Source organism: Protobothrops mucrosquamatus, unplaced genomic scaffold (genome assembly GCF_001527695.2).
Source record: "Protobothrops mucrosquamatus isolate PMUCROS unplaced genomic scaffold, P.Mucros_1.0 scaffold235, whole genome shotgun sequence".
Classification (NCBI taxonomy): Eukaryota; Metazoa; Chordata; class Lepidosauria; order Squamata; family Viperidae; genus Protobothrops; species Protobothrops mucrosquamatus.
The window spans coordinates 1,357,850-1,377,443 of NW_015386586.1; the positions used below are offsets into that span (position 1 = coordinate 1,357,850).

General features: G+C 47.7%; 1 protein-coding gene across 1 annotated transcript in view; it reads right to left on the bottom strand.

The window, feature by feature from the left end:
• The window catches only part of SETD2 (SET domain containing 2, histone lysine methyltransferase), a 62,650-nt gene that overhangs the window by 18,706 nt on the left and 24,350 nt on the right, over window positions 1-19,594 (bottom strand). The window contains exons 8-13 of the mRNA XM_015814290.2: window positions 17,664-17,741; window positions 17,226-17,323; window positions 14,989-15,115; window positions 13,453-13,587; window positions 3,852-3,980; window positions 1,107-1,754 (exon numbers count right to left, since the gene is read on the bottom strand). Coding sequence (XP_015669776.2) covers window positions 1,107-1,754; window positions 3,852-3,980; window positions 13,453-13,587; window positions 14,989-15,115; window positions 17,226-17,323; window positions 17,664-17,741 — 1,215 coding nt within the window. The remainder of the gene's footprint in view (window positions 1-1,106; window positions 1,755-3,851; window positions 3,981-13,452; window positions 13,588-14,988; window positions 15,116-17,225; window positions 17,324-17,663; window positions 17,742-19,594) is intronic.

The following is a 19,594-nucleotide window of genomic DNA, read 5'->3' on the forward strand; positions in this document are numbered from 1 at the left end:
TGAAAAGTAAAAATCAAAATACAGGATCCAAACTCACTTCCCTTCTTCTACAAGGCTTTCTTTCTACTTTCTTGGTCTTTTCGGGACTCCATTTTTTTTCCTCCTGTGCTAAGTTACTCACAAACTCAGAAACAGCACATCACCAACGCTTTCGGTAGGCTGAACCTTCCTAGACTACCTGCTATTCTTGAAAATGCAAAACAGGTCTCTTAACACACCTCGCAGGACACCGTGTTCAATATCCCACGGACAAGAATTTGATCCCGTGACTGATAAATTTCACATTACAGGAAGTCCTCGACTTACAAACACAACTGAGCCCATTTCCGCTGCTAAGCCTGACAGTTGTTAAAATGAGTTTTGCCCCGTTTTACGACCTTTCTCGCCATGGCTGTTAAGTGAATCACTGGGGCTGTTAAGTGAGTCACACGACTTGTCAGAAAGTCACAAAAGGGGGATTGATGACGTGACCCTGGGACACTGCGACCGTCATAAATTTTCTGATTTTTTTTGATCATACGACCCTGGGGATGCCGCATGAAAAACGGTCGTTAAGTCACTTTTTTCAGTGCCGTTGTTAACTTCGAAGAGCCACTAAATGAACGGTTGTAAATCGAGGACTAACTGCACTGGTCAGTAAACCCACAGCTACTTTAGCATAGGAAAATCCACTTTCTAATGGGAAGGCTTCCAGTCTGCTGAAAGTCCAAGTTTGCTCAAATTTACATTATTAATTCACTAATTAATTAATTATACTATGCAGGAGCCCAAATTCTGTCCTGTCGAGAGATGACCTGATCTTCATTTCTGTTCTACAGCCGAGCCAAATGGAAGCTTTTCATGCTTTAAAATCACACAGAAAATAATAATAATAATAATAATAAAATAAATCGGATCAAAATGGGAAGCAAACGCAGTAATGTTTGCTAGCATTAAGCCTCAAAAGCAGGCAGAGGATTCGACTTATACCGTTCTGTTACTCGTCCATTCGCTCATTCTCCTCCAGAAAGGGAACTTGCATGTGCGAACACAACAAAACACACACACACACACAGGCTTTAACGTTTTAAGCCAAACTACCAACTTAAAAGAGGGTTTCAACTTACTTTGAGGTCTTTCCAGCAGTCCAGCAGCTTGGTAGCCAGGTCGCTGAGGTCCAGCAGCTTGTCGGCCGGTTCCTGACTCCGTTCGCTCTCCGCATCAGAGACCCCTTCCTCTTCGTCTTGAGAGGGGGTCTCGGCAGCCACGGGGTCTTCCAGCTTGGGGATGATGCTCTCCTTGCTCTCCCCCTCGGGCTCTGCCTCCTGGTCAGCAGCGGGAACCTGGGTGGCGTCCATCAAGTCTTCGGTGGGGGGCTCCTTGACCGTCTCCTGCTCCAAGGGATGCTCGTCCGCGGCTTCGGCCGGGAGGTAGTCGGGATGCTCCAGGTCTTCCTTGTTCTCCTTCAGCTCCATCTCGCTGGCGGTGTCCGAGAGGGCGCTGTCCATGCTGTTCTCACTGATGATCTTGACCCTCCGGAAGGCCGCCTTCTTCGGGGTGTCCACCTCGCCCTCCAGGATCGGCTTGGAAGACGGGTCGGGCGTGTTGAGGGGCGTGTGAGCCCGGGAGGTGTTCTCGCTGGAATAACCGTCTCCTTCGCTCAGTTGTGGGACAGCCGATTTGGTCCGGGCCCAGCGCTGGATGATCGGAAGGACTTTGCTCTCCTCCAGCATGTTCTTGTTAGGGATGGGCAGGAGCTCCAACGTCTTGATGATCTGTCACCAAAGGCAACAGGAAGAGGGTCAGTTCCCCCTAACCGGCCCCGGGTTACAGTTCCAGGCCCTCTAAGGGAGGAACGCCTTACATCTGGACGCCCGTATGTGGACGTCCGATACAAGAAAATAGTTACAGCTGAGGGGCTCCTTGGTAGTCTCTCAGCTTGGTGGCACTGATGAAGTCACCTAGCTTGATCATGAAAGGTCTGCAAGGAAGCCACCCAGCTCAGACAGCCCCGAGGACCCCACAGTCTTTTTTCTCCTCTTCCTCCCTTCTAGCACTGACGACGTTCCCTAGTTGGGTCATGAAAGGTCTGCAAGGAGACTACCTAGCTCAGAGGGCATCCAGGACCCCACAGTTCTCCTCCTCCTCCTCCTCTCCCTTTCTCCTCCTCTCAACAAACCCAGCTCCCTTCTAGCATTGATGATGTTACTCAATTGGTTCATGAAAGGTCTGCAAAGAAACCACCAAGCTGAGAGAGTACCCAAACCCCCATAGCCCTCCTCTTCCTCTCTGCAATCCCCCCCTTCTAGCCCTGATGATGTTACTTAGTTGGGTCATGAAACATCTGCAAGGGAACCACCAGGCTCAGAGAGCACCCAGGATCCCACAATTCTAGATTTTGGCCACCCACTGTTGGAGGATCACCAGAAGACCACCTGCTGTTTCCTGCAGGGAAACTAGAGATACTATGTCTGCAGGGCTTAGAATATACCTGAGAATGTAAGAGGAGTGGCAGTGCATCATAGGTTTGGTGTTCTCCTTTCCAGCTGCTCAGAAAAGCAAGTCTCACCACTCATGCTCTCTGGCAACTGGGAGTTCTCTAATTACGAGCTCCAAAACTGGCCTTCCAGATCAGCGTTTTTCAAACTTGGCAATTTTATGTTGTATGAACCTCAACTCCCAGAATCCCCCACCAAGTATGCTGGCTGAGGAGTACAGGGGGTTGAGGTCCTCCCGTCTTAAAAGCATGCTGGCTGGAGAATTCTGGGAGTTGTAGTCCACAAATCTTAAAAGTTGCCAAGGCTGAAAAACACTGTTTCTAGAATATAAAGTCCTATGAAGTCCAAAAATGGCTCCCAGTTTTTGACTATAAGCAACGTTTGGGAGATACACTAATGTTGAAGGTCACAGCAAACACTGAGAATGGAGCTATAATTAATTCCTAATTATCAAAGTCTGGAAATAATTTGCTTTAAGGCCAGCTACTCCCATATAATTTGTGATGTAAGTTTGAAATTAATGTATGACAGCCAAATCGGGAAATGTCTTTTGCAGTGTTAAACACTGAATAACGGAAAGCATTATTTAAAAAAAAAAAAAAAGATTAAATGAAGGCCTCTCATCTGAGATTAATTTAAAGCTTCGGGCTGCTTACGTGTCAAATGCAACTGTTTTCCCACGTTCAAACGAGCCTCTGCCCACAGAGGGGGATTTAAAAGTGTTCTCAGAAGGACTGGTCTGATCTGTACAACCGATTCTGCAAAGTGGTCCCCCCCCCCCGCCGCTTAAAAATGTGATCCTAAGTGTCATTGTAAGCGAAGAAAACGATGCTCAGGTGGGACGGCGTGATGCAACATGGGAAATGGAAAACAGATTCCTTTGGTCTCTTCAGCTAGCTCTGATGATGTTACCTAGCTGGGTCGTAAAATATTTCCAAGAAAACCACCCAGCACCAGGGACCCCTCAGTCCTTCCTCCTCCTCCTCCCTTCTAGCACTGATGATGTTCCCTAGATGGGTCAAGAGACGTCTGCAAGGAAACCACCCAGCTCAAAGGCCACCAGGGACCCCACAGCTCTTCCTTCCTCCTCCCTGCATCCCCCCTCCCTTCTAGCACTGATGATGTTCCCTACTTGGGTCATGAGATGTCTGTAAGCGAACGTAGCTCAGAGAGCACCAAGGACCCCACAGTCCTTCTCTCCCCCTTTCTCCCCTTCTCCTTCTTCTCTACTCCATTCCTTCTAGCACTGATAATGTTCGCTAGTTGGGCCACGAAACGTGTGTAAGCAAACCACCAAGGATTCCCCTCTCCGGCTCCTTCGTTCATCTCAACACCTTCCCATCAAGGTGCAACCATGCCATTCCAGCCACGGACCTCCAGCTGCAGTTTCAGACTGTTGGCTGTGTTTCCTCTGCTGTCCCCGAGCTCTGCCATCCAGATCCAGAGGAGGGACAGGCCGTGGCACTCCAGGAAGGACTTCAGACAGGCCTGAGAATGGGTGTTCTTTAAACAAGAAAGAAAAGGGGGAGAAGGAGAAGATGACCAAACCGTTTTCTGGAACCTCAGTTAAAAAACAAACAAACCAAGGATGAGATCATGAGGATCAGCAGGGTTAAGATTCATCATCTTAAGGCCTAGTCTGTCTGTCTCTCTCTCTCTCTCTCTCTCTCACACACACACACACACACACAGAGAGAGAGAGAGAGAGAGAGAGAGAGAGAGAGAGAGAGAGAGAGAGAGAGAGAGAGAGAGAGAGAGAGAGAGAGAGAGAGAGAGAGAGAGATTCCAAGGCGCTTGAAGGCAGGACAAGAAGCAATGGATGGAAACTAATCAAGGGGAGAAGCAACCTGGAACTAAGAAGAAACTTCCTGACAGTGAGAACAATTAACCAGTGGAACAACCTGCCTCCAGAAGCAGTGAATGCTCCAACACTGGACGCTTTTAAGAAGAGACTGGACAGCCATTTGTCCGAAATGGTATAGGGGTTTCTGCCTGAACAGGGGGTTGGACTAGATGACCTCCAAGGTCCCTTCCAACTTTATGATTATTGTATTATTTAGGTAGGTAGGTAGGTAGGTAGGTAGATAGATAGATAGATAGATAGATAGATAGATAGACACACACATATATGTAGGTATGTAAAAACACCATCATCACAATTGTTGCCTTTAAAATGACAAAGGAGGTTATGATGATCTGGTGAGATTTCAACTTGGCAGCCTCTGCCGACTGAGTTTCTCACTGTGTTGGCCCCTTGGTGGGGTGATCTTCTGCGAGAGAAGGACCAGGCTGGACCTCTCAGATTCCTCTCTGTATTAGGCCACGGAGTTAGAACTGATCCTAACTGGATTACAAGGTAATCCTCGACTTACAATAGTTCATTTAATGACCGTTCAAAGTTACAATGGCACTTATGATTGCTTGACTTACAAACATTTGGGGCATCCCCACAGTCACATAAGCGAAATTCAAACACATGGCAACCCGGTTCGTTATTTATGACGATTGGAGCATCCCGGGATCATGTGACCCTCTTTGGTGACCTTCTGACAAGCAAAATCAACGGGGAAGCTGGATGCAATTGTGTTATTAACCTTAACAACTGTAGTGATCCACTTAATAACCGGGGCAAGGGAGGTCGTCAAATGGGGCAAAATTCACTTAACAAACGTCCCCACTTAACAACAGAAATTTTGGGCTCAAGTTGAGGAACACCTGTGTAGAATCCAATCCGATTAAAGCGGGTGATGGAACGGCTCCTACTTGCGACTATAGAATCCAATCCAGATTAAAACCTGGCTTGTCCTCCAGAATCAGTTTTTGACGTGGACAAACAAGCAGGAGATGTTCTCCTGGGGTGTTCTATTACAGGGGCCTCCAAGCGTGGCCCCTTTTAAGACTTGTGGACTTCAACTCCTAGAATTCCTCAGCCAGCATGACTGGCTGGGGAATTCTGGGAGTTGAAGTCCAGAAATCTTAAAAGTGGCCACGTTTGGAGACCTTGTTCTATCAGATACCACCACCAAAGGGCACCCAGGTTTGATTTAAATAGAGGAATGTCCAACTTAACCCAAGATGCAGCTCAACTTGAATGCAACTCAAAGATGTGGTGGAAACCAACCACTCTCCTTCGCACAGACCATCATTAGTAAGTGAACACAGTAACCATGATTTGTTAGCCCCAGCTCGAGACTTAGGGCGATGTGTGAAGCAGGCAAGGGGAACTTTAATTCAGTTCTTGAAGGTGGCAATGGATTGGATGAAGGTCAAAAGGAAGTCAAACCAGAGAGAACTTTTGTTATTTGTTTGTTATATGTTAGCCAGTGACCCGTCTGCTTGGCCGAAGGGGGAATGTTATCCTTCAGGATCAGGTGTGGTTGTGTCCTTCTGTCCTGCATTGTTGGTCCTCATTTAGCAGAGCTGACTTAGTTTGTCTGCCTTGGGCAGAGGCTGGTTGTGATTACAACTGATGAAAAAGCCCCTTCACGACCAACACTCAAGAGTTACGACCATCACTCCATGTGTCATAAATCTGCCATTACAGTGAGTTAATAGGCATTGTCCTGTGTCTGATGGGCTTCTCTCTCTTCCCATCCCACACGGTGGGAACATGACCTAAGAAATGTTCCTTCCAAAGCTGCTTTTTCTCTATAGTGCAGTGAGTCTTTGAAAAATGCCATCCGGTGGTTAACGAGGTCAGCTCTCTGACCTTAATCAATTAAATTGATCCTTCCAGTGGCTGGCAACGTTTAGTGTATTCCTTTCAATGTGTGTTCCCCCATTGTGTGCTTGCTTACTCTCTTATAATCCCTTTCTCTCCAATGAATGTAAATAAAGGGAGTCCTTGACTTACAAGCATTTGTTTACTGACTGTTCTAAGATAGAATCGCTCTGAAAAAAGCGACTTATGATCGTTTTTCACACTTATGACTGTTGCAGCATCTCCATGGTCGTGTGATCAAAATTTATTGATGACTGTTTCCGCGTCCCGGGATCCCCTTTTGTAACCGTCTAACAAGTCCTTGGGGAAGCCAGATTCACTCAACAACCGTGTTACCAACTTAAGAACGGCAGTGATTTGCTTAACAACTGTGGCAAGAAAGGTTGTAAAATAAGGCAAAACTCACTTAAATGTCTCACTTAGCAACAGAGATCTTGGGCTCAGTTGTGGTCCTAAATCGAGAACTACCTGTACTATGCCCAACGTTAAGCAACACAGAACTACAGGCAGTCCTCATTTATGACGGCAGTTGGGATTAGCAACTCCATCACCAAGGGGGACAAGTTGATAAGTGAAATGTGATGTTACTGTAACTGACTTACAATAACAGTAACGGTGTTCGTTATGCAAGACATCACATGACTGCGATTTGGAAATTCCTGCCAGATTCTCCACTGATCTTACTTGATGGAATCCGGCAGGGGAAGATAACAAAATGGCGATCACGTGAGGACAGGATGCTGTGACCATCGTAAACGTGTGCCGTTTGCTAACCACCCAAATGGCAATTGTGTGACTGCAGACACTGTGATGGCTGCAAATCCAAGGACCAGACATAACACTCATTTTGCAGTGATGTCATAACTTCAAATGCTTGCTGAATGAGGAAGCCGCTAAGTAAACACTAACGATACAGATCAATAGGGCAGTTCTTCTAAGAACGAAGTGCTGGCTAGAAGTGTGATTAAGGGCCGTTTGGATGATATTATAGAACAGTGGTGGCGAACCTATGGCACGGGTGCCAGAGGCGGCACTCGGAGCCCTCTCTGTGGGCACACGTGCCATTGCCCCAGCCTCGCCTCCCCCCGTGACCCCCTCCTCTCCAGCAGCCCCCCTGGAGGAGAGTCGCCCCTGAGCGTGGCCCACCCGGAGCAGTGCAGCCAAGGACATGGCAGCCAGGCAGCATAGACAAGACTCTACCCTCACACCCCATCACGCACAGTTGATGCTGCAGGGCGCGGGCAGAGGGTGTGGCCACTATGGCGCTGCTAGGCTGCCTGGGCGATCTGCGGCGGACCCTGGAGGCGGTGAGTGGTCCTGTGGGCAGGTGGGATGGGGGGGCAGAGCAGGGGCAGGGCCAGTTTTTGGACACTCCGTCTCTGAAAGGTTCGCCATAGAACATGGAATAATAGGGTTGGAAAGGATCCTAGAGGTCTTCATCCTATTGGTCTAGGACTGAAGGTTTTGAATCGTGTTCAGTTTTACCCAATAAAAGGATCATTTGGTAAATAACCCATTGTTAGTATTGTGTAAAAGGCCGGTTTAAAAAATAGTTGGGCTTGACATATAAACATATATTTAATTCTGTTGAGGTCTCTGAAGGCTGAAGGCTGTTTAATGTAAATACAGGTAAGTCCTCATTTAGTGACTGCAACATGTGAAATGTTCACTAAGTGAAAATTGCAGTAGCCTAAGCGCGACCATTGCAATTATGACTTAACTACAGGTTTCTGTATTCGATTTTTTTTTATTATTTTTCATAAAGTGGACATTTTTAATAACCTTTTGAACATTCTGCTTCAAAGATCTCTTCAATCCCAACATATTTTTGTGATAAAAAATACACACTGTAATAATTTACTACCTTTCAAAACTTTGCATATTGTTATGACAATTTAAAGACATCGAGATTTCTAAAGTTTTAACACTGTAGCCATATGTTTTTAGCCTAAAGTAGCCTAAATAGAAAACAAAAAGGTTAAACCGAATCTCAACATAAAAAAAGTTAGTTTATTACACAAGTACAAAACTGGCCATCATGACGTTGCTTTAAAAAAATAAATCAGTTTTCAATTGTAGGACCTGTAAAGATCAAACTTAACCAGATATAAAACCCAAAATTAGTGTTTTTTGAATAAAGGCAAATTAAGTCTTTTTCTGTGATTTTGAAAATTTCAGATACGCTGACACAGCTGAGGGCTGACAATTGTCTGGATGTTTTATTCCTATCCCCGGAGAGGAATGGTAGAATTAACTTCCTTAAAGAATTCACTAATTTTCGTTTGTATTCTGTTTTCTCTTTTCCTCTTCATATATTTCGCGGTAATACTGCAGGATTTCAAGGATTCTCCCACGTACCCTTTCAAAACGTTCTGTGTCCGCATCCATCTTTTCCAATTCTGATAAAACTTTCTCAACGTCCGAGAAAACATGAGTCAATCTTTTCATGGTGAACTTTTTAGGCTTAATTTCTACCTGTTCTTCTTCTTCTTCTTCTTCTTCCCCTTCCTCCATCACCTGCTGGGTGAACAATTCTTCCCTTAGTTCAATTAAATCGTCATCGGAAAGCTCTCCCTCCATAGACGCTACCCACTTTTTCACGGCTTCAGCATCAATCTGTAAATTGAGGGCCTGGGAGAGGGTCAAAATGTTCTGGTTTGTTTTGTCCAAATATTCGTCAGGGTCGAATCCTTCGAAGTTCCTGACATGATCCGCAAAACGTTTTAAGCACTTTTCCCAAATGCCTTGCATGCAGGTCACACTGACACCCTGCCACGCCGTTGCAATGTTTCCCATGCAATGGAGGATGTCGTATCGTCTCCAAAATTTGTTCAAGCTCACCCTGCTCTTTGACATCGTGGCTATCGCTTCGGTCAAGACGGCCCGCAAATAAAACGCCTTGAATGCTGTGACAGCTCCCTGGTCCATCGGATGCAGGAGAGGGCCGGTGTTTCTGGGCAGGTGAACCACCTTCACATCTGGCTGGAGATTATTCAGATGCAGGGGATGTCCCGGTGTGTGGTTGACGATCAGGAGAATTTTAAAAGGAATTGTCTTTTGCAAGCAATAGTCCTTGACTTGGGGTGTGAAACAAGTCATCAACCAGTCCTCAAAGAGGGCGCGTGTCATCCAAATCTTCTGATTGGATTGGTAATACACGGGCAGGGTGTCCTGGACGAGGTTTTGGAACGCAAGCGGGTCCTCCGATTTGTGGATGAGAAACGGCTTCAGCTTGAACCCGGCGACATTTCCACCCAAGAGCACAGTGATTCGGTCGTGAAAGATTTTATACCCAGGCACAGTTTGGGTTCCTCGGTGCAGGCAGATGCCCTCTGGTAATTGTTTCCAGGATAACCTGGTTCTGTCCACGCTGAATATCTGTTCAGGCAAATAACCCCCTTCCGCTAGGACGTCATCAAGCTCGCCCAGGAACCGTCGGGCAGCGTCTTGGTCAAGGCCTGTGGTTTCCCCCTTGGTGGGTATGTTTTGGTAGTTAAATCTTCGCTGAAACCGCAGAAACCAACCGCGGCTGGCGTCGAAGGTTTGGGCCCAGGCCTCGCCGGTTCGCTCCTTCAGGGTTGCAAAAATGCTGAGTGCCTTCTCCTGAATGTGAGCGAAGCTGATCAGGTTCCTCTTTCGGATCTGATCCTCGATCCAAAGCACCAGCAACTGTTCCATCTGGTGGATGAGGCCCGCTCGGTGTCTGGTTATGGTGGTGTCCGTTCCTGCGGATCCTTTGGCCAGCGCTTTGATCTTCTTCTTATCTCTCAAGATGGTCCAGACGGTGGTGTGGGCCAGGCCTTCTTCTCGGGCGATCAGAGTCGCCTTCTTCCCGGCTTCGTGCGCTGCAATGATCTTCATCTTCATGTTGAGATCGATGGACGCCCTTTGCTTCTTGACATTCCCTTTGGCTGAAGCGGGGGTCTCTGGGTTCGTAGACACGTCGGCAGGGGGCGTGCCCGGCGGGACGAGGCCTTTCCGTCGCCTTGTGATGGTTTTTCTGGTCCCTGGCAATTCCTTCAAGGCCTCCTTGATCCTTTTCGCATCCTTCAAAATCGTGAAGATGGTGGTGTGTCCCAGGCCTTCTTCTTTGGCGATAGTGGACGCCTTCTCCCCACTTTCGTACGCTTCGATGATCCTCATCTTCCGATCAAGACTGATGGATGTCCTCTGCTTCTTGATGATTCCTTTAGCTGATCTGTGGGCGGTAGGCTTTGTAGAAACCTTGGCTGGGATTTGGGGAGGTGGACAACTTGGTACAGGGGGCGACTGGGCGGGATTTGGGTTTGTAGACACATTGGTATGGGGTGCAAGTGGGCGGACGTGGCCTTTCCGTGGTTTTGTGATAATTGTTCTTGTCCCTGGTAATTCCTTCATGGCTTCCTTGATCCTTTTCTGATCCCTCAAAATGGTGAAGATGGTGGTACGGGCCAGGCCTTCTTCTTTGGCGATAACCTGCACCTTCGTCCCGGCTTCGTATGCTCTGATGATCCTCATCTTCACATCAAGACTGATGGACGTCCTTTGCTTCTTTTTGCTACGCCCTTCAGCGGAACTGGGGGTCTTCGGCTTTGGAGATGCCTTGGTGTGGGTTATACGTGGGTGGACGAGGCGTTTCCGTGGCTGTGTGATAGTTTTTCTCGTCCCTGGTAACACCTTGAGGGCTTCTCGGATCCTTTTCTTATCTTTCAAAATTGTGAAGATAGTGGAATAGGCCAGACCTTCCTCTTGGGCGATAATCTTCGCCTTCTTCCTGGCACGGTATGCTTTGATGATCTTCATCTTCAGATCAAGACTGATGGACCTCCTTCGCTTCCTTCTGCCTCCTTCAGCTGAACTAAAGGTCTTACGCTCCGAGGACACCTTAGTGTGGGGTCTAGATGTGTGGGGGAGGTCTTTTTGCTGACCTGTCCTTGGTGAGCCATTCACGGCTTCTCTGACCCTTTCTTTATTTTCCAAATTGGCTGAGATGGTGGAACAGGTTAGGTCTTCTTCTGCTGCTATCACATCCACCTTCTTCTCGGCATCGTGGGCATCGACGCTCTTCATCTTCAGATTGAGACCAATTACGGAATCCTTGTTACTACTTTCATCTGTCGTGGGGTCCTCTGGCTTCAAAGGCGTCTCAGTATGGGGCGTAATTGTGGGGGTGAGACCTTTTTGCTGACTTGCTATGGTTGTCTTCATCCCTGGTGTTTTTTTACTCTCCTTTCTGATCTTGTTCTTCAAAATGGCTGGGATGGTGGAACAGGCAAGCACTTCTTCTTCTTCTTCTTCTTTTATCTCATCCATCTTCTTCCCGGCATCGTGGGCATTGACTTTCCTTTGCTCCCCGCTACTTTCTTCATCTGAAGTGGGGTCCTTGGCCTTTGAAGACATCTTGGTATGGGGTACAAAGGCGCGTAAATAGTAAATAAGCAAGTGAAAATTAAGAGAAGGTTATACGCGAGACCGGTTTAACTAACTGTAATGGCAAACTCAGAGGACTGGAATGGCACAGGGTTGGACTGGAAGACCTCCAGGGTCCCTTCCACCTGTGTTGTTCTGAAATCTTATAGCATCTCCTGCTTGAGCAGGGGTTGGACTAGAAGACCTCCAAGGTCCCTTCCACCTCTGTTATTCTGCTAATTCTGAGTAAGATACAGCAAAGGTCGTAAACACGGACATTGGTTGCAAAGCTATTTTTCATTTACAGGGAGTCCTCAACTTACGACCGCAATTGGGACCAGAAATTCTGTTGCTAATCAAGACAAGTCGTTTTAAGTGAACCACGTCCGATTTTACGACCTTTCTCGCCATGATGTTAAGCAAATCGTTGCTGTTGTTAAGTCTGCCACACGGTTGTTAACCTGGCTTCCCCCACTGATTGTGCTTGTCGGACGGCAGCTGGAAAGGTCACCAGTGGCGATCACAGGCCCCCAGGGCACTACGACCACCCTAAATACATGCCATGCGTCCGAATTTTAAACACGTGATTCTGGGGAATGCCGCGACAGTCATAACCGAGAGATCACTTTTTTCAGGGCTGTTGTAACTCCGAAACAAATGGTTAGAAGTCGAGGACTGCCCCTATTGCCCACATATTTGCGATGGGTGGCTATCTGACGTTATTTGCTAAACTGGGGGGGGGTGGCCTTAGAAGAGTTTCAAGGTGTTTTTCTTTTCTATCATAATCAAAAAGGGAGGGAAGAGGAGCCGCTAAAATAATGTGGCATCAGCTGCTGCTTGTGGAAAAAAATTAACGACAGGGACCCTTCTTTGCAACAGCAATGATGCATTTAGCCCAATTTGGCAACATCTTCCCAAAGGCAGAATTTGCAGTTTGGCATAAAATCCAGGGGCTTTGATCTAACCCCTGTCACAAATCCCCGGAGGCTTCCCGGAAAATTATCGGAAATACAGGTAGTCCTCGGCTTATGACCACAATCAAACCCAAAATTTATTACATTCCTAAGTGAGAAATTTGTTAAGTGAATTGTGCCCCATTTTATATGAACTTTCTTGCCACAGCTGTTAAGTGAATCACCGCAGTTGTTAAATTAGTAACACCGTTGTTAAACCAATCTAGCTTCCCCCTTGAAGGAGGGATCACTTGACCTTAGGACACGTCATAAATACAAGCCAGGTGGCCAAGCGTCTGAATTTTGATCCCATGACCACGGGGATGCTGCAATGGTTGCAAGTGTGAAAAATGGCCGTAAGTCACTTTTTTAGTGCTGTTGTAATTTTGAGCTAACCATTATAGGTCAAGGGATACCTGTAATTTGAAGGGCCAATTTTTTCGTGCTTCTTCCTCATAGAATTCTCCATTCGGTCAGATAAGAATTTGTTCTAAATTCAGCGTTTCTTAACCGTGGCCCCTTGAAGATAGGTGGACTTCAGCTCCCAGAATTCCCCAGCAAGCAAATTCAGCTGAAGCCCAGCCCTCTTAAAGCATGCCGGCTGGGGAATTCTGGGGGTTGAAGTCCACCCATCTTCAACGGGTCACGGTGGAGAAACCCTGTTCTAAGCAACGCAGGTAAAAAATTACTGATTGGTTTCAAAGAAGGAGGACAGCCTCTGGTTCACTTTTGCTGAAATCTCTCGCGCGTTTTAAATAAAGAATGAGAATCCCAAATTTCCTACATCAATAACTCCCAACCACCCCCAGGCCATTAAAAATCACATTTATTTCTCCTTGTCTCCAAGCCTCCAGTTAGCACCCCTGGATTAGTAACCAAGTCACCCAGCAAAAGATGGGACAGATGGTCTCACCTGGATGAGTTTGAGACAGGTGAGCTTTTGTTCAGGTGTCTCGGTTCGCACCATCAAGCGGGACAAACTGAGGACTTGATTCTTATCAGAAAGCCCTTCGCCGTTCTCTAGCAGAGCTTCTAATTCTCCATCCACCTACGAAGAGCCAAAGAACAGATTCTAGAAAAGGCCCACAGAACCGCCCCCCCGTCTCAGGCTGAGCTGGGGGGGGGTTGGTGCCTCTCTGAGCTTGTTTTTCTTGCATGTTTCATGAGCCAACAAGGTAATCACTGCAGAGGAGGAGGAGGAGGAAGAGGAGGAATTAAAGCCCTCCCCTCTTGAAGCATGGCCGGCTGGGGGATTCTGGGAGTTGAAGTCCCCCCCTCTTAAAGCATGCCGGCTGGGGGATTCTGGGAGTGGATGTCCTCCCCCTCTTAAAGGAGGCCGGCTGGGGGATTCTGGGAGCTGAAGTCCCCCCCTCTTAAAGGAGGCCAGCTACGGCAGTGGTTCTCAACCTTTTTAATGCCGCGACCCCAACCGGTCGTAAGTCGAGGACTAAACCGGTCATAAGTCGAGGACTAAACTTGTCGTAAGTCGAGGACTAAACCGGTCGTAAGTTGAGGACTACCCAACCGGTCGTAAGTCGGGGACTTTCCCTGCCCGGGAGCGCCGCGCATGCGTGGTTCCGCCCCCTGCGCCGGCTGAGGCGTAGCTGGCAAGCGGCAGAGACGGAGCAGGCCGACCACCAGCTGGCCCAGCCCAAGGGAGGTAAGGCACCCGCCGGAAAAGGGGAAAAAAATGGCAGACAAAAAAAAATGGCGGACAGCCTTGCTTGGCGACCCCCGTGAAATGGTTGATCGACCCCAAATGGGGTCCCGACCCACAGGTTGAGAACCACTGAGCTAGGGGATTCTGGGAGTGGAAATCATCCCCTCTTAAAGCATGGCTGGCTGGGGGATTCTGGGAGTGGAAGTCCCCCCCTCTTAAAGCATGCCGGCTGGGGATTCTGGGAGTTGAAGTCCCCCCCCTTAAAGGAGGCCGGCTGGGGGATTTTGGGAGTTGAAGTCCCCCCCCTCTTAAAGCATGGCGGCTGGGGGATTCTGGGAGTTGAAGCCCTCCCCTATTAAAGCATGTTGGCTAGGGGATTCTGGGAGAAGTCCACGCCTCTTAAAGTGAACGTTTGAGAACCACTGGTCTAAAGTTGCAGAACATTGTTTTTTGTAGCAGTGGCAACAAAAATACAGATCTACACTTACATGAGGAAGAGCATGGGAGAAAGCATCACAGTGAACCGTTGTGTCTACAATATCACAATGTGACAATTAGGCTTTAGGGCTCTCACACACTTGGAGGGCAGCACAAAAGGACTCCAAAGCCGCCTCAGTCTCTCTCTTGGGCTAAGGAGAGTGACAAGGATGCTGGTTTGTTGATCTGGAGCATCTGCCCAGCCCTTCACAGCTTTGGGGGACTGTGGGAGATCCAGGGGCATCCGAAGGAATCCTCCAAGTGGCCCGTTGTTTTTTTTAAGTCGCCCTCCCCCACTCCCTCAGTGCTTACCGAATCTTTTTTACGCGACCGTTCCTTTTTCATTTTGCCTCCCGCAGCGCGAATGCTGACCCGGTTCTCTCCACCCAGATAACCCCGACAGTTGGCGGAACCACAGAAACATTTCTGGGCTTCTTTGCTGTTGGAAACACACATTCGGTGAGGGACTGAAACAGGCTTCATCTCATCTTTGTCTCTCCATCTTTCTATTTCTCCATCATGTATGCATGTATGCATGTCTGTCTGTCTGTATGATCTCTCTTTCCATCCATTTGTCTGTCTTTCTGTGCCTGTCTGTCTGTCTATCTATGCATATCATCTGCCTGTCCGTCTGCCCCTCTTACATTCCTATCCTCATCTATCATCCCTCCCTCCCTCTACATCAGTGTTTCTCAACCTTGGCAACTTTAAGGCACGTGGACTTCAACTCCCAGAATTCCACAGCCAGCGTTGCTGGCTGTGGAATTCTGGGAGTTGAAGTCCACGTGCCTTAAAGTTGTCAAGGTTGAGAAACACTGCTCTACATCCTCTGTCTATCTGCCTGTCCTACCTTCCTATCCTCATCTATCATCCATCCATCCATCTCACCTCGCAGTCAATCAGCACACGAGGAAAGAAATGCCGCTGCAGCCGCGCATGGAGCTCCGGCCTGCATTTCGCAGGAAAGGCATAGCTCGGTTCTCGGCTGCACGGGCCTTCCAGAAAGGCCTGTGAGAGCGAAATGCAGGCCGGAGCTCCACGCACAGCTGCAGAATGAAGCTGCTCCTTCGGCCGCAGAAAAAGTGGACCGGCGAGGTGGGGCAGGTGTGTCGATTCATGGGAGGCCTGGTAAGTGGGTGTGGGGCGCATGGGGCAGTTCCACTTCCCTACCCCCCATGCTAACTTGATCTTTAGGCGTGCGCCTCGCCCCAAAACTAGAGCTTATTTTGGGGGCACGGCTTATATTAGACCCACTCCCAAAAATCAAGTTAGGGCTTATTTTCGAGGAAACATGGTATCTCATCTGTGTTCTGTCCCCGTCGGACACACACACCCAAACAGCCAGCCGAGGGTTAAAGAACTCCTCCACACTCCAATCCACAGATAAGAAAAACTTGGCAGCAGCTCCGTAGCTGCCTGCCAAGACTTTTACTCAGAGAACAAAAAACAATACAGTTAGAAAATGAAGTCCACAGCAAACTACTTCACCAGAGATTCAGCTTTGTCCGTCACAAGAGTCCAAATGGCCACCACCTCCCTTTTATAGCCTGTGGGGTGTGGTCCAGTGACTCAGCTTAATCTCTGGCACGTCTCTTTTTCTGCTGCGCACGCTTGTCGCTGCTGGCGTGGATCCAGCCACAACTTCTCTTCCTCACTATCTGAAACACCTGGCTCCTGGCCAATCTGAGAAACACCTGGCTCCTGGCCAATCTCTTCTCCGGGAGACACCTGAGGCATTGCCAAAGAGGAGGGTCCTGGAGAGGGAGGCCTAGCCATCTCCTCTCCTTCATGTTCGGAGCCTTCTTCCTTCGATAAGAGGGGCTCACAAGACGGAGCCACAACCTGTTTATATCTACCTATGTCTCTCTTATCTCTATCTGCTGTCTGTCTCTCTACCCATCCATCCATCACATACGTATGTATATCTCTGTCTGTCTATCTCATCTACCCCCCCCCCTCTCTCTCTCTCTCTCTCTCTCTCGTATTTCTCTATCATCCATCTCTATCAAAGAACTAATGCTAATCAACCCTGAATTAAAACATCTTCTGTATCATCTAGACAACACCATGTACCAAGCAGGTTTCTTATTCTCACATTCAAGATAGTCACCCTACCTACATGAGCTACTCTGATTTTAAGACAAATGACTCCCTTTTCCTCCCTCCCTCCCTCCTTCCTCTTTTCCCTCCCTTCCATCTTCCTTCCTTCCTTCCGTCTCCCCTCCCTCCCTCCCTCTTCCCCTCACCTCTTTCCTTCTTTTCTTCCTCCGTCCCTTCAATCTCCTCTCTCCTCTCCTCTCCTTCTTTCCCTCCCTCCCTCCCTTTCGTTTCCTCCCTCCTTCAATCAAAAAGATATTTAACAAGAAGTTGGAAAGACTGAATTCCCCAAACTAATCTGCTGCACTCTCAAATATATTGCAGAGTTCAATTTCTTCTCTGCAAGAATAATGGAATATTTCCAAGAAGATAACCTGCAGAATACTATAGCTCTTCCTACTCAGAAGGGAAATAGCAAAGAAATGTGATTAAAGGAAGGAAGGAGCACCTACCCATATCGCTGGAACTGGTAGTCGAAGGTTAGCTCAGAGCCAGAAGTTACTAGCTTGGTGGTGAAAAAGCCAACCCTCAGCTGTCCATTCACTGTCCACTAAAATCAGGAGGGCAGAGGACAAAAGAGGACAACAGGATTAAACTGGAACTTTATAATGGGCAGCATCTTAATTTTTAAATGTGCTGTAAATCACGGCTGCTTTGAAATACTTGGGTTTCAGACTGCCAAAAGATATATGTTTACACAAACATATACACAGCCTGAGGAACTGCCAACACAAAAGGGGGAGCAGGAGGACACACAACCAACAGAACTTAAAATCCAGGTTGTATAATTTGCCCCCTCGACTTTAATTTAAAAACACCTCTCTTCAAATTGTCAGTCCACGGGGGGGGGGGGGGGGGAGTTGTGCCAACGTTACCGTTCCACGACTCACCTTCTGTGTCTCACAATTTGGCTCGCAGCTGTGGTTCATGAAACGAGAGCAATTTCCTTTTTGCGTGGCATCGATTATCTGAAAAGGGAAAGGAAACCGTTGCAGAGCTAGTCCTCATTTAACGACCTCTTGTTCTGCGACCGTTCAAAGTTACATTGCAGCTAAAGAAGTGGGACTGACCGATGGCTGATTTGTGGCCTTTCCTGCCGGTTTCCTTCAAGCAGAGTCAGTGGGGAAACCAGTGGGAAATTGCAAGTGGCAGTCACGAGATGTCCTCGCTTAACAACCATGCAGGTTTTGTTTAACAGCGGCAACTGGAAGTCATGGAACTCCTGTCCTGAGTCAGTATTATGGCCACATGCTTAGTGGTGAGTTATCTCCAAATTACTGTGGTTAAACAAGGACTACTAATGCCTCTTTTAGGGGGGGGGGGACCTGCCTCAGTTAAGCCTCCCAAGAAAGCAGAACTCCTGAAACTTGCATTGTCTCAACAGGAACTTTTACTGGAAAGTATTGACAACAGGATAGTAAGGCAGGATCTGAGCAAGCTAGAAGGGGAGCTCATCAAATTTGCAGATGACACCAAACTGGCAGGAGCAGCCAACACCCCAGAAGACAAACTCAGTATCCAAAAAGATCTTGACAAACTTGAACAACGGGCCCTATCCAACAAAATGAGTTTCAATGTGGAGAAAAGCAAAGCTTTACATTTAGGCAGGAAAAAAAAACAAAGGTACAAGTACAGATTAGGCTCAAAAACAGTGAGAGGGGCCTTGGAGTCCTAGTGGACGATCACTTGACTGTGAGCAGTGTGTAGCAGCAGCCCCAAAAGCTAATACAATCCTGGGGTTGTATAAACAGAGGCATAGAATCAACATCACGTGAAACAATAAGACACGTAGAATACTGCAACCAATTTTGGTCACCAGACTACAAAAAAGATGTTGGAACCTTGGAAAAAGTTCAGAGAAGAGCAACTGAAATAATCCAAGGCCTGGAGACCAAAACGTACGAAGAACAGCTGGAGGACTTGGGCTTGGCTAGTTTAAAGAAAAGAAGAAACAGGGGAGACATGATATTAATTATTCCAGTATCTGAGGGGCTGCCACAAAGAAGAGGGGAGGTGTCAAACTATTCTCCAAAGCACCAGAGGGCAGGAGGAGAAACAATGGTTGGAAACTGATCAAAGAGAGAAGCAGACTGCAATTAAAGAGAAACTTCCAAACAGTGAGGACAATTAACCAGTGGAACAGCTTACCTCCAGACATCGTGGGCGCTCCATCACTGGAGGTTTTCAAGAAGAGACTGGACAGTCACCTGTCTGAGACGGTGTAGGTTCTCCTGCTTAAGGGGGGGAGGGGGCGCTGGACTAGAAGACCTCCAAGGTCCCTTCCAGCTCTATTCTATTATATTCTGCTTTCAAAAGATTTCCTGCCAGAAATGTTAAGATTAAAAGAAACCCATTCAAACCCCACCCCAACGGCCCAGACGGCTGGTTCAAACTGAGCCAATCCACCGGTGTCAAATTGTTGTGAGAAAGAACTGATAAAACGGCCATTCTCAAGGCTGCCAGGTTTCTCTGTGGTGTCTTCCCTCAGCCTGGAGATAAGGCAGAGATGGCGGGAGGCACATTCCATTCTCATGCCAGGAAAGATACCTCAAAAAGGATAGACTGCAAAGCAAAGGAAGGACATTGCAGAAGACCCATAGCCCCCCCCGCTCACCCCCATTAGAACGGCAGGACCCGAAAAATGGAAGGATAGGAAAGAAAGGCAAAAGGCATAGGGGGTTCTGACAGAGAGAGAGAGACAGAGACAGAAAGAGAGAGAGAGGCCCTGACTTGGATTTTTAAAAAAATGAACAAAACATACAAAAACGCACACAAGTGTACGTAAGCTATGCCGGTTCCATTGTAAAAAACAGCAACTACT